At 30.7% G+C, this 16,236-nt stretch overlaps 1 protein-coding gene across 1 annotated transcript in view; it reads right to left on the bottom strand.

The window, feature by feature from the left end:
• Positions 1 to 288: 288 nt before the first annotated feature.
• LOC142325783 (vacuolar protein sorting-associated protein 45-like) overlaps positions 289 to 16,236 on the bottom strand; it is a 40,480-nt gene continuing 24,532 nt past the window's right edge. The window contains exons 8-12 of the mRNA XM_075367814.1: positions 10,934 to 11,074; positions 8,523 to 8,660; positions 5,989 to 6,147; positions 4,414 to 4,520; positions 289 to 751 (exon numbers count right to left, since the gene is read on the bottom strand). Coding sequence (XP_075223929.1) covers positions 469 to 751; positions 4,414 to 4,520; positions 5,989 to 6,147; positions 8,523 to 8,660; positions 10,934 to 11,074 — 828 coding nt within the window. The 3' untranslated portion in view covers positions 289 to 468. The remainder of the gene's footprint in view (positions 752 to 4,413; positions 4,521 to 5,988; positions 6,148 to 8,522; positions 8,661 to 10,933; positions 11,075 to 16,236) is intronic.

The following is a 16,236-nucleotide window of genomic DNA, read 5'->3' as shown; positions in this document are numbered from 1 at the left end:
TTATTATAATCATAAATAAATAAATATTAGCAAACAAAAAAAATAATAATAGTTTCAACGCTGTCATGATTTACAGGCCAGCCAGCAGAAATTTCTGACAAATATTTTTTGTCATGTTTACTCAAAATATATGGAACAAAACTAGATTGTAAACTGATACATAGAAAATCTTACAATTAATGATAACAATAGTAATTTGCATGTAAATCCAGAATTAATACTTTCATATATTATCTGAATAATTGGTTAGTTATTTCAATATATTTTATACAGTAACTTAACATTAAAAAAACGTTTTTTGTTCATTTACATACATTTTTTAAAGAAATGATTATAAAACAAAAATGAAAAAGAATAGCATATAATTTAACAATATAAAAATTAAAATTATGTACAAATAACAAATTAATATATTTACAAATATCAGTCCAATTAATATACATAACAATTGTTATAATAATTAATTCATTAATTACGGTAATTGCGATTCATTCTCGAATGAGATATAGGTAAATGCTGTGTAGCATTTAATACTTCTTGTAAAAACGTTTGTGAATTATGTATTGTCGTACCGCCTAGTATAACACGAACAGGTATTGTACTAGTATGATTTAATTGATGTATAGCTAAAGATTCTTCATACGTAACTCCACCGATTATGAATACAATAATATCTTGAACTCTGTTAAAAGAAAAACAAAAAAAAACAGTATTAATAAATAAAAAAAACTGTAGTAAAAATAAATGCATTCTTTACGATCTGAATATTCTGCAACAACTAGAATCTCTTGAGGAGTAAAATACTTTAAATTAAATATGTGATGTGAGATAACAAATATTATATTTTAAATTATTTTCCGTATATTCTACCAAAGGTAAAAAAAAATTGTTTTATTTTATTTCCTATTGCTGGCATTTATTAATGAGTAATAATTATAGGAGTCAATGTCATTTAAAAATAAAAATATAGATTATTTTTTTATGTAGATCTCTTATAAATTCTGGTTTTCAAAATATATCAGTTTCAGAGTTTTAATTTTTTTCCTTTTTCAAAAAATTGATTGAGTGATGTTAATGATACGATGCTTTTATGACAGGTAGGAGAAACACCGTGCGATTACTCTATCCCCTTCCCCTTTTGACCTTCTCAGAGGTCAAGCAGAGAAGTTTCAAAGCTTAAGCTTTTCCAGCTTAATGTTTTTAGCTAGATATAACATATATCCAGCGTTGTTCAGAAAGTTCTTGGGCTGACACAGAGGTGGCACAAATATCAACAATTGATGAAATGTGAAGTTTCAAATATAAGCATTTAATTGCTCATTTGTAGTACTAAGTTAACAAGTTTTGACATTTTTGAAAAAAATGATGATATTGAAGTTCAATTTATTACAAAGGGTTAACCTCAACAGATATAAAAAAAGTTGTATTCCACTTTAAAGGATTCTTCTCTTGTTTTAGATGGTAAAAAAGCGGGCTGCTGAACTTAAATGTGATCATAGATCTGTCAATGAACAATCCCGATACCCGGAAAGAAAATTCTCACAAAATTTCATATGCTGTATTAAATGATCATCAATGAAGTTATGTGAGCTTGCTGACAGCAAACATCTTGATAGACCTCTGTGTAAACATATATAACAAAAAAAAAACTACGACAATTGGACTTATACAGTCAGATAAGGGTCAATCAAATATTTTTTCTTTTTTTTTTACCTCCAGATTCATTGTTAGGCATTCTTCAGAGGATGAGATGAATGATTTGTAGCGTGTGAAAATGCCATGCCTGACTGGGATTAGAACCCGGTTTTATCAAACCTTGTGTATATACATATACATATTTAATTATGATATATATATAATATTAATCCAATCAACCCAAGTTCAGAATAAATAATTAAAAAACTATTATTGGGTTGATCAGATTAATATAATTTGTACAGTGCAGAGGAATATGATTCCTGAAAGGATCAATTTTAGAAATCGATTTCACAGAATTTAATTATCTACATGTTTTGTTTAAATCTTTTATGTGTTTATCACACATTAAACAAAGTTATTGTCAACTTAAACATAAAAACAAGGTTCTTTATCCCAATTTATTGGTTTTCACTCGAGTTCTCAAAAAATTGTGCATAATCAGTTCTGGGACACATTTTATTTGATTTCTTTGGTAAAAAACCATAACAAATCACTAATTCTGCCCCTTAATTAAGTCCTAAAAATTTCAGTATGACCTTATTAACCGAGATTGCTGCAATTCAAGTGACAGTTTTCACTAGCCATAACTTGCAAACGACGCATTCCAGAACATATGTTTATATGAACTGTTTTCATTATTTTCATGCATAGAATAGGTTATGAAAGACCTGAGAGAACTTCATGATACACCCAATATAAATATATATTATTGTCGAATGGCTTCGATGGCACTTGATACTTTAAAACTTTGTGGTAGTCCTGAAAAGGGCTGTTTGAGTTTTTTGAGTGATGGCTCTGAAAAGGGTCGTTTGTGCCTTTTGTGAGGTAGCCCTGACAAGTATTGTTGGGTCTGGAAGCTGTACTCCAGTGATGTTGGCTTGGCTGTAGGCGGAGAGTTGCGGCTCATATATACTGGAATCTGACTGAACTTCCTCTCAGCGGTAGTTGGGTCCCAGCTACAGCGTGGTAGTGGTAGCCCCCAGAGCCCCGCAGCATTGGATCGGCATTGGTCGTCTTCTGCTGGTATGACCGAGGCAGTTCTCCCCAGGCCTGCCAGCCAGGGAGCTTGAAGTGTGGCAAGCTGAGGCTGCGTGGTAGCGTCCGCGCCCAGCGGCTCCCTTAGCGAGGCCTGCTGCTCCGGTAGGGATGTTGGCATCTGCTGGGAGGTTCTTCTTCTTCAGGTGATGGTTGGTGACAAATTGAAAATTTGATTTGTCATTTGTTCATTTAAAGGAGCCTGTGAATGGTAGGGGAGCAGCGCCACTGTAGTGGGAGAGATGCGGAATCAGCTACCTTAGCGGGTATGTATACTGTACTCCCACTGACATCTGAGCATATGCAGTTACTCAGTTACTGACAAGTTGACAAAGACCTTATACAGATATAGTATATATCTGTAAGGTCTATATGTCTATATCTATTTAAGACAAGAAAAATGGTATAATTAAAACTTGGTATGATGCCTGTAACCAAAATAGCAGCGGGATAAAGAATGGATTTTGAAAAATTAATAAATTTAGTAGTTCAAATAATAAAACTAAATAAAATGAAATTAAACTGAATTAAATTCAAATTTAATCTAGTTTGATTAAAATTTATTTTAAAGGTAAACTTTACATTTTAACAAATTTATATTGTATTGTTTAACACAAAAAATTGTTTTTGTTCCAATTTAATGAATGAATAAATAAAAATACTGTCACCTAATCATACTGATCAGTTGATCATTAATGGTTTCTTACCGCTGTTGTAAAAATGTAGCTTATTTCATTGTCGTATAATATTCCATTTAGAGTCTTTCATTATTACTTTAGTTCATGAGAATTTATTGTGATAGGTTAGCTATGTTCATTACCATTTACATCTGTGGTTTCCCCTACCCCTTCAGTAGCATCTACTCGTCTTGTTGCCCCCATTATGACCCAACTCTCCTACTTTGCATGACCATGTACAAGTTACCGCAAAAACAATGCCCTGTTTCCGCAGTAACAGCGAGAAAAACATCGCTTACTATTTTATACATCTTGTGTGTGAGAGCATAAGTGTGTATGAACTGAGATCCTATGGTGGAGACTGTAAGCTGCGTGCACAACCTGCCTATATTAATGGTAATGAGTATAATTGATTTTTTCTACCTTTACTGGATTTGTTATTTACATTTTTTCCCTATTTTGTAACTGTTTTTTACTGAATTAATTTTTTCTGTATCTGCTAACATTGCTATCAGCAGGTCACTTAGTGAACAGGAAAGGGTCACACCTTTAGTTATGTAGAGGTTTGCAGTAGAGTTATGTCGGAGAGTGAAGTCTGTGAATTGTTCAACGTAACATTTAATAATCATAACCGCATTTCAAAAGGTACAGTATCAAAAACCATCAAACAATTTGAAGAAACGAGGAGCATTAATAATAGGGGAAAACCAGGGAGGCCCAAATCTGCAATAAAATAACAAATCGTTAAGAGATTATGCAAGAATTTATTGAGAATCCTCATTCCTTGACTCAAACAGCAACGCAAGAATATAACATTAACTAAAGTTCAGAGATTCGTAGATTATGAAGGATTAGGAAACCAAAAAATAATGCGGCCTATAGGACCAAAAATAATGAATAGGGAACCAAAGAAAATAATGAAATCATAGAAATGTTGGGTAAAATGAATGATAAGATGATACCATGTAAGTAGAAAAATTATGTTGATTTGGAGATAGTGGACTGTATAAGATAATGCTTGGGCTGGAACAATCCCTTGGACCAGTATGAGAATAAAGATACTTGATAAATAAGATAAACAATAGTTAATTTATAATAAGATTCACTAAACTACAAGACATATAGTAAATGCACATAATGAAACACTTGCTGACGGAATGGAACCGTGCTACTTATGACAAATGCTAATCATGACTGACTTGCGGGTGGAGGTGATCTTGCTCTCAACAAGTGCTAAAACACGACTGCTCGCTGTTGGAGTGAACATGATGTTGCTCCCCAACAAATGCTATGCACGACTGATTTAATGATCGGTTACAACCAAACCCCATTACGAGTTCTCCCACCACTTCTCAACTTCTCAATGTCCAACACATTAAATAGTGAAAATTTCAAACCCTTCAAAATTTGTTCGGTGCAAGATGACTATGATCAAAGATTTGAGTTCTGTGAAATTATAAAGAACAATATTTATGTAGATCCTAATTTATTAAACAACATACTGGACTGATATTAATCCACACTAGTATCGTGAGGCAAATACTAAGTATCCGGTCCAAAGTAAATTGTACAGGCAGGTATTGTTGGTGGACAATCAATATTTAATGATTTAAATACAGTGAAATATGAGACTTTGCTTTTCGACTAGATCATTCCAAACATTCAAAACATTGTTGGTCCCGACTTCCAAAATATTTGGTTTCAACAAGGTGGTGGAGATCCGCTTCATTTCAGTCTTCAGGTACATGAAATTTTAAATGCATTTTTTCCTGGAAGACGGATTGGCTAAAGGGGTCAAATAGAATCGCCAGCGAGATCAACTGAATTGTCACCAATGGATTACTTTCTACGGGGCCGTTTAAAAAGTATTGTTTATCATAGTAAGCCCCAAGATATCGATGATTTACAAACTAGAATTCAAGAAGCGGCAAAAACTATCATTAGGGAATCATTGGATAATACAGTATCATCCTCTTACAACTGACTGGTACACTGTCAAACAACGGATGGATAACATTTCGAACATTTATTAAAATAAAGTGTAAGTAAATAAGTAAACAATACGCTTAACAAATAATTTTTTTTAATAAATTTATTCGATAATATCCAATTAATCAAATCTCTGTAAATTTATTTATTTGCAGTAACAGTTCCTTAGATTATCAACATAATATTTTTCAAATATAAATTTTATCCTACCGCCATTTTTGGTACAGACATCGTATCAACTTTTTATTTATACCATATTTCTTGTCTTAAAGAGACCTTTAAAATGATTGACCGCACAAAAAGTGTTACCATTTAAAATATTTGAGCTACAACCCCTGGACTAAGGGGTTGAAATTCTATTTCTCATTAAAAGGTATCAGTTGACTGATACATTATCCTGAAAGTTACAGTATTCTATCTGAAACGGTTTTAAAGTCATTCAGGGATTTCCATACTAGTAAATTGTTTATAAATAAAGTATATAATACTAACAAGTGAGTTACCGTTTTAAGTATTTTGTAAATAAGTTATTATGTAACATCAAAGTAAATACATATACAAAAACAAAATGGTAAAAATAATTACTTACATTTGTTTTATTTTCTGGTACACCTCGTTTCTTTAACGCATAAATTAATCCAGTTATATCATTATTTGAATGTCTTTTATATCTTAAAGCGTACAACATAACCAATTTACATGCTTCTTCATCACGCACTTTACTGTTACCAATTACGTGCCTTATACGCTGTCAAAATAAATAACAGTAAAAGGGATTAAATTATTATATAGGTTTATTTTGAAAACTAAAAATATTATTATTATTAAATAAAATATGAAGTTGTCAAAGAAAAGATTTCTTAACAAATAAAAGAAACCACCCGAACCCTAAGGAGAATAAAAAGATAACACCATAAAGACACACTGAAGTCAATAGAAGAATTCAATAAAACACAGTCAAGATACTATTACAAAACCTCCAAAAATCAGCTCCAAAAATATGAATCCCCAACCCTACTAATAAAGACTGAAACCGTTTAACTGGCCCGTAACAATAAAGACAACGTGGAAATCTTAGGTAAATATTTCAACAAACTCGTAAATTGCGAAGAACTGATAGAAATCCTAAACTTCAAGATCAACACTCCAATGACAAAACAACACAATCAGACATCAACCATCCCACAATAATGAAGTCTACCAACAACTGGGTGAGATGAAGAATTAAAAAGCAGCAGGAGATCAGATAGAGATCTGTAAACGTGCAGGAAGATCAGCAAAAATTGTACTTCATCAACAGCTTGTCAATATCTGGATCAAAGAAGAACTATCAGAACGCTGGACGACAGCCCTCATCCATCCTCTACACAAAAAGGAGAAAACAGACCCTAACAATTACAGGGGAATCTCACTCTTACACACAACATACAAAATTCTTTCAAGAATCATCCTCGATGCAATTTGTAAAATACAGACTGATTATTTTTCAACTTTTTAATATCCTTATTACAATGTGATTTGTCCTACTCTGTAAAATAAGCAGTTGTCTCGGTTTTGACTTCATCATTTGTGTAAATCTTCGTCCAACAAGCTATTTCTTCAAATTTGGGAAGAGGAAGTAACTGCTGGGAGCCAAATCTGATGAATGTGGAAGCACTACGAAGCATAGGACATGGAATTTTGGAGCAACAAACCGAGATGTGTGTAGAAGAATTATCATGGTGAAAAAACACTTTCTTTTTGGCCAGATGTGAAGTTTTTAGTCTGAAGTCATTTGATTGTATTTTTTAGCACTACTTGTTTGTCTATTTGATTGACAGGATATTTAGCACATTTCAATCGACCCAGTAGTAAAGCCTAATACTCTCCAGTGATGATTCTGCCTTTTTCCAGATAGTCAAAGAGCACCATATCAAAAGATTAAAAAAGAAAACCTGTAGTCATGACTTCCTGTAGATGGAACAGTTTTTTGCTTTCTTTGGTACACCTTTCTTCTGTTCCCAACCTCTGTTTAGTCTCTGGAATGTAATGGTGAATCCTAGTTTCATCTACTATAATAAAACATCAAAGAAACTCAGCAGCATCACGTTTAAATACATTTAAACACTGTCAAGAAGTGTTCAGTCAAATATGATTTTTTTTTTACTGTTAACAACAAGTACATATCAAGCAAAAAGCTTTTTTATATAAAAAATGTAGCAGACTTATAAGATGATTATAATGTCAGCAGGTTCATGTACCTTCAGGTGATCATTTGTCAAAGCATTGTGGATTTTTGAAACAATTTTGTTGGACATAGTGGTTTTTGGGTATACTGATCTTTCATAATCTTGAATGGACACATAATCACGATTAAATTCAGTAGCACACATTTTTACTGTTGAAAACGAGGAGGAATAATCCTCTAATATGGAATCTAACTATTTTTGTATGTTCGTCAAGATTAAACCTTTTAAAACAAAGTACTTTATAACAGCTAGAACTTCAATTTTATTTGTCTGAAAATGTCAATATTTGTTTGTAATATCAATCACTACAAACAAGCAACTAAATGAAAATGTTAAAAACTACAGCGCATCATGTAAAAGATCATACTAAACAAATACCATAGTCATGTGATCATACTTGTACCAGCTCTGTCAAATCAAAAAATTTCCAAATGCCTCTCACATTTCACATTCCACATTCTTATCCAATTTCCCTTAAAATATTAAAACATTTTATTTTAATCTACATTATCATAGGCCTTCTCCAAATGAATTTATTCTTTATAAGCGTGCCATGTATGATTAGTGTATGAGTAGGTCTTCTTTGTAACCGTGCACTTTCTGAAACTGAACTGGTCTTCATTTACTACACCTTCCATTTGCCTGATTCTAATGCACTAAATTTCACGATTATAGGTTAAACGATTGATAATATTTACCAATAAACTAATGGAAAAACCATTTTAACAAAAATTTTCATATATTTTAACTAAGAGAATCTCATAATTTGGAAGAAAAAACAATAAAATAATCGAAAAAACAACAATCGAGAGAGATTAAATATTTTATATATGGCAACAGTTTATAAAATTATATTACATACTATAATAAATGATTATTAAAGAAATAGTTGTACCTGAAGTTGTGCAGAATGTTGGTCTTGACATGCTAACTCTTGTTCCATTTCTGATACTTCAAGAAGATTACGTTTTGTCACAAGAGTTGACAATTCACTAATAACAGCTACATGTTTTGAAACAGTACCTGACATTTTCTAAAAAAAATTAAAAATAATATGATGCATAATATAACATACAATTAAATCAACAATGGATATAATAATTTATAAATAGAATAGAGTAAAACAAGTTAAATAAACCTTATTGGCTTGCTTGTTAAAATAATAAAAATAGCTAAATATTAAAACAATAGTACTCTATGATTAAATCATGTTCTTTTTTAAAGTTGAACTGTTCATATTAAAAAAAAAAATATATAGAATTATTGTCAACAACAGAATAATTATAAATTCTTAAAAAAATTTAGAATTAGAAAATGGCATTATAGAGGAAGAAGAGAAAGTTGACGAGGATGAAAGGGGAGAAACAATACTGAAATCTAAATTTAAGAGAGCATTAAAAGATTTGAATGGCAGAAAGGCTCCTGGAATAGACGGAATACCTATAGAATTACTGCGCAGTGCAGGTGAGGAAACAATTAATCGATTATACAAACTTGTGCGTAATATTAATGAAAAAGGGGAAGTTTCACCAGACTTCAAAAAGAGTGTTATAGTCATGATACCAAAGAAAGCAGGGGCAGATAAATGTGAAGAATACAAAATAATTAGCTTAACTAGCCATCAAAAATCTTAACTCTGTACAGAAGAATTGAGAGGAGAGTGGAAGAAGTGGTAGGAGAAGACCAATTGATTTCAGAAAAATTAAAAAGACAAGGGAAGCAATTTTAGGCCTCAGATTAACAGTAGAAGCAAGATTAATGAAAAACAAACCAACATACTTGGCATTTATAGAACTAGAAAAGGCATTCGATAATGTAGACCGGAATAAAATGTTCAGCATTTTAAAAAAATTAGGTTCAAATACACAGATAGAAGAACAATTGCTAACATTTACAGGAACCAAACAGCAACAGTAATAATTGAAGAACATAAGAAAGGAGCCGTAATAAGAAAGGGAGTCCCACAAGGATGTTCCCTATCCCCGTTGCTTTTTAATCTTTACATAGAACTAGCAGTTAATGATGTTAAACAACAATTTAGATTCGGAGTAACAGTACAAGGTGAAAAGATAAAAATGCTACGATTCGTTGATGATATAGAAATTCTAGCCGAGATGAAAAGGATTTAGAAGAAACAATGAATGGCATAGATGAAGTCCTACACAAGAACTACCGCATGAAAATAAAGAACAAAACAAAAGTAATGAAATGTAGTAGAAATAACAAAGATGGACCACTGAATGTGAAAATATGAAGAGAAAAGATTACGGAGGTAGAAGAAGTTTGTTATTTGGGAAGTAGAATTACTAAAGATGGACGAAGCAGGAGCGATATAAAACGCTGAATAGCACAGGCCAAACGAGCCTTCAGTCAGAAATATAATTTGTTTACATCAAAAATTAATTTAAACGTCAAGGAAAGATTTTTGAAAGTGTATGTTTGGAGTGTCGCTTTATATGGAAGCAAAACTTGGACGATCAGAGTACCCGAGAAGAAAAGATTAGAAGCTTTTTAAATGCGGTGCTATAGGAGAATGTTAAAAATCAGACGGGTGGATAAAGTGACAAATGAAGAGGTGTTGCGGCAAATCGATGAAGAAAGAAGCATGTGGAAAAATATAGTTAAAAGAAGAGACAGACTTATAGGCCACCTATTAAGGCATCCTGTAGTAGTCGCTTTAATATTATAGGGTCAGGTAGAAGGAAAACATTGTGCAGGCAGGCAACGATTGGAATATGTAAAACAAATTGTTAGGGATGTAGGATGTAGGGGGTATACCGAAAACGACTAGCACTAGATAGGGAATCTTGGAGAGCTGCATCAAACCAGTCAAATGACTGAAGACAAAAAAAAAATAAAAATGATCAAACATTAAGAATTGAAAACATACAACTTCAATTAATTTATAATAATAGGGCAAGGCAAGGCCCATTCAGGGAAATAAATATGAAACTACATTACTGTATGTCTGCATTACTGAGAATATTACTATCAGTGGATATGATGCTCACTGAACCCTAAATTAATAATTATGAGAATTTTAATGCGTAGACAACTGTCAGTCAATAAATTCCAGATAACTCAAAACTATTTGTTTTGTCAGTAATTGGTGCAGGCAAAAATGTTGTATTTTTGAAAGTACAAGTAGAAAATCCTACAGATGGATAAAAACTTGTTTTATATGTAAAACTATCACTATAGGTTTTTCACCCATAATGATGCGTTATTACTATCAAGAAAAATTTGTTGAAATGATATTAAATTAAAATATGAAGACAAACAAGTATTTAAATTGTATTAACATACCTTAAATTGTGGATATGTTTCAACAAAGTTTTTCATATCTGCAATACTTTCGACTTTTTGTTGACTTTTAGCTTTTCTTTGAAACTCATCCATTAATTCTTTCATTGTTTGTCCAATTTCTCCGTAATTTAAATACATATTCTGAAAAATTAAATGACAATTACAATTTTTTAATTATATATATATATATATATATATATATATATATATATATATATATATATTTATTGATAAATATTTTATTTTTAAGCATTCTGGTGGTATAAAATCCAAATCTTATATATATATATATATATATATATATATATACCGTATATAAAAATGAATGTTTCTTTGTCCCGTATGTATTCATATACCATTCATCTGATTGTGATGAAACTTTGATGAGTTGTTGTGCACATGCTCGTGACATTTTCTGAATTACTTTGGAAACTCTAGGTGGCACTGGGGTCAAGATATTTAAAAAAATGGATTTGTGGTCCAATTTGGCTCATATTCTGAATATATAATAGTTACATGAAAAGAAATATTTTTGCAAAAAATGGACCCGCTGGATGGTGCTGGGTTCAAGATACTTAGAAAAATTGTATTTATGGTCTGATTTGGTTCATATTTAGAACATATAAGTTACATGAAAATGGAAAATGGGAAATAGGGAGAAAGGGAAAAGAGAAGAAGGGATAAAGGAAAAAAGGGAAGATGGGAAGGGAGAAAGGGAAGATGGGAAGAAGGAAAAAAGGGAAAGGTTAAATTATGTGAAGTTCCTTACTGTTAATTTTTTTAATGTTTTATCAAACTTTCATTTGTGTTCATTTAATCTACATATATACTCAAATCTAGCAATGGCGAAGCATTGCCAGGTCAGCTATTTTTAAAATAAATTTATGAAAAATAATTATTAATAAAATTATTAAAACCATTAAAAAAGTGTGATGAAGTAACTAACGATAACAATAAAAATAAATACATAAAACAAAATCCATCAGCATCATACTTTAATGGATTAATAAAAATATACAAAGATGGATTTCCAATAAGACCTTTAATGAACTGTAAAACAGCTCCGTTTTATAATACTGCAAGATTTTTTCTAGATTATTGAAACAACCTGAAATTAACAACTAATTATAATACACAAAACAGATTAGAACCGGCAAATAAATTAAAAAAATAAAAATAAGAGAAAAAAGATAAATTAATATCTTTTGATATCAAAGATATGCATACTACAGGTATATGCATACCTGTAATAGATACACGGTGTGTTCAAAAAATAAACAAACATGTTGAATTATACTAATTATAACGTGTAACAACATTTTTAGTTTTTGTGTTATTTTTATTTGAGTGTAACGTGTTTAAGTGTTAGTATTGATTTTTATAATGTGCAATTTTCAGGAGCAATGATGCGATGTAAAATTTTGTTTAAAACTGAGGAAAACTTTCATACAAACGTTTCAATTTTTGAAACAAGCTTATAGAGATGATGTTTGCTCTGGGTCATATGCAATGTTACAAATGATTTTCATGATTTAAAAGCGGTCATCAGTCAATTGAAGATGACCCTCGACCACGAAAGCCTCCGACTTCAACCGATGACAACCACGTTCAGAAAATCAACAATCTGGTGCAGAAGAGGTTAGCATCTCAACTGGATCATGACATGACATTTTGACTGAAAAATTGAACATGCATCGAATTGCAGCAAAGCAAAGTCTGTTCCTTGTTTGATGAAAGAACATAGAGTGGATGTTTGTAGGCAACGTCTTGAACAAGCCAATGATGATGAAACATTCGTGCAAAGGATCTTAACAAGAGATGAAGCCAGGTTTATGGCTATGACATCGAGACAAAAGTTCAATCATCACACAGTGGATTGACAAAGAATCTCCATGCCCCAAGAAAGCATGTCAGTCTTGATCTGATGTTAAAGTGATTCTGTTTTTTTAGATTTTAATGGGGTTGTGCGTACAGGCGTTTTAACAATAGTTACGTGAAAAAATCAGCAAAAAGAGACGAGAACTGTTGCGAGACAATTCGTGGTTCCTTCACCACAGCAATACGCCCACACACTCTCAGCTTTGTCAATTCGTCAGTTTTGAACCAAATATCAGATGACTGTCCTCTCTTAGCCTTGCTACTTGCCAGATCTTTCTCATATTGAATTTTTTTTATTTCCAAAATTAAAGTCAGTAATGAAAGGATGGCGTTTGAACTATTGACGACATTAAAGCAAATTCGTCATGGACCTTAAAAGCCATTTCAAATGAAGCTAACCAGGCCTGCTTCACGAAGTGGAAACACCGCTGAAAAAAGTGTGTGAATAGGGGTGGAGAGGATTTTGAAGCGGAGAAGGACCGATAATCTGTAAAATTAACCATAAGGATTAAAAATATAAAGTTCAGTTATTTTCTGATCACACCTAATACAATAAAATTAACACAAAAAGTACTTATTAAAAACAACGTAAAAAAGAGTTGATCAAGTAATAATGTTACTTGAATTATGCTTAAATCACAGTTATTTCAAATTTGGCATAAATTATTACATGCAAAAAGAAAGATTGACTGTGGATTCATAAATTAGTAATATAATGTCAAAAATTTATTCACAAAATATGGAAAAAAATAATAGTATATCAAATTCTCAGAACACACAAAATGAAGTAAATATTATAATAAATTTTTTAGATAATAAGATTAATAAAAACAAATATAAATTAGTGAGAATATTTAGAAAACTCCTATTTCTACGATAAATATGTTATTTAATAGATATATATTACAGTAAATTTGATTAATCCAATGATTATGCATAATTACCGGAGAATTTTATTAATCACTTACAATGTTGGAGAATTGAATAAATTCATAGTAATTTATAAAATATACTGTTCATTTTACATATTCTCCATATTAAGATATTTTACTTATTAAGATAACAGCTCGACTATAAGCATTGATTACTGAATTTATTATTTAAACAGTCACATAACCTAACCAAGCAAATATATATGGAAAAGATAAGATATTTGAATTTAAAAATTTTTAGTTTTATTATTTTGTTTACATTTTAATTTAGAAAAGGTTCTTTTAACAATTTAAAATTTTAAACCTTAAGTATAATAAAATGATTTTTAATTCCAACTTTCCAATTTTCCAATTCCAATTTTGATATGTAATTTGATACAAATCATTTATGATTTGAAAAAGTTATGTGGAGCAACTGATGACGCAAGCAACTCGTGAAAGCGCTCTTGCATGAATTATGAAATAAGGTAGGTGTCAAACTATTTTATTTTATTTATTAATTCTGTACTTAGGTGATCAGATTAATATAATATATATATATATATATATATATATATATATATATATATATATATATATATATAAATATATAAATTATATATATGTTACGGGCGATTAATCAAATTAACTGGTCACTGAATTAATCAAATTTACCATATCATATACATCCATTTACACAAAAAATGTCAACATATAACAGCATGTTAAATAGAGCTTTTAATTATATTAATAATTAAAAAAAGGACTAACAAAAGAGATTAATAGAATAAAATATATAGCTGTTAATAATGGTTATAAAACAAAACACATAAATGCATTAATTAATAAAATAAATAATAATAATAATCAAAATTTTCTGAAAATATGCAATAATAATACATCAGCATACATGAAAAGACTTTTAATTAAAGAATTGAAGATAGCATAAGACAAGACTATTAAGATAGAAAAAACAGATAACAAAAAATTGAATAAGAAGTTATGTGAAAATAAAACTATAATAAACCGTAATAATAAATCAAGGTTCCAACCAAATTTTAAGATTTGTTTTTCCTGACTTAACGTTAATGCTATTGCCATTTACTCCACAAATATATTGATATTTTATTCTTTTGCACCCTTCTCCATCACCATAGCAGCTGAACTGACACCTTTTTTATTATTTATTATTACAGTCATTTTTAAAATTTATTTCTTAATGATTTTTTTTACAACATACATTTAAAATTAGACTATTTTTTGTGATAAACTGTTTCAGTAAATTTCATCGCAAGCTACAAAGAAATAACAACCCTATTTAATAAGTTTCTTGCGTAAAAATGAATATCATGGTAAATAAAAGTAACAAAGATAAGAAATAAACTAACTAAACCAATCTTTTTTTCCTGTTTAGCCTCTGGGTATCACCATCAGGTATTACTTCAGAAGATGATATGTATGAGTGAAAGTGAAGTGTTCTTGTACAGTCTCAGGTTGACCATTCCTGAGATGTGTGGTTAATTGAAACCCAACCACCAAAGAACATCGGTATCCACAATCTAAAATTGAAATCCGTATAAAAGTAACTGCCTTTACTAGGATTTGAATGTTGGAACTCTCGATTTCAATATCAGCTGATTTGCGAAGACACATTCACCACTAGACCAACCCGGTGGGTAAACTAAAGCAATTCTTAAAAATAATTAACTCACACCTAAGATTGGTAAAACTTTTTCACAAAAACTAGCCTACATTATTTTGCAAAGAAAATAAAAAAAAAAGCTAAGAAACACAGATTTCAATTTAACAATGAGTATATGTATGATCACAACTTAGGAAAACTAAAATCACCGTGACTAAAGTAATATAGATAAGAAAATTAGAACAGAAAACAAACATTATTAAGATTTACTTGAAAAATATTTTGTCGTTATTCTAGCATATTTGCAGAATGCCATAAAAGTATGGTGGAAGGCCATGATTAATGACATAAGAGCAATTAGTAGCCGCAAGCTGGAATTTTGATGCTTTACAACTATCAGGAAACATAGTTTAAAAGTTGCAAAATATCTTTACATACACTTAACTAATTTTGTACAACACTGAGAACTCACGTAATCTCCGCCTTAGAAACATTGTCTTTATAACAAAAAGAAGTTGAGGATTCAAATGCATCATTTGCTGCTGAAATGCTATTACTCTGATCAGAAGATCCAGGCAAAGAACACACAAATGTATCGTAACCACCATACCCACAACTGTTGATCAAAGTTTTAGTTTGCTGATTTGAAGTACCACTGGGAAATAAAAAAGGTTTCAGTGAAGGCCATGAATTCCTCATCTTAATTATTTCATTACAATGCTTTCATTTATTGTGCGAAGTCATTGCTTTTCTGCCCATATTGCCCAGTTCAAAATATTTATTAAACACATCAAAAAATCATGACGCACATCTCTAGCTCTTTTCAACTGACAATATTCTGAATGAAGTTTATATCTTATCATCAAACAGAG

Source organism: Lycorma delicatula, chromosome 5 (genome assembly GCF_047948215.1).
Source record: "Lycorma delicatula isolate Av1 chromosome 5, ASM4794821v1, whole genome shotgun sequence".
In the NCBI taxonomy this organism is placed as follows: Eukaryota; Metazoa; Arthropoda; class Insecta; order Hemiptera; family Fulgoridae; genus Lycorma; species Lycorma delicatula.
Note: the sequence above shows the minus strand (reverse complement) of the source record. Positions and strands in the feature narration are given on the sequence as shown.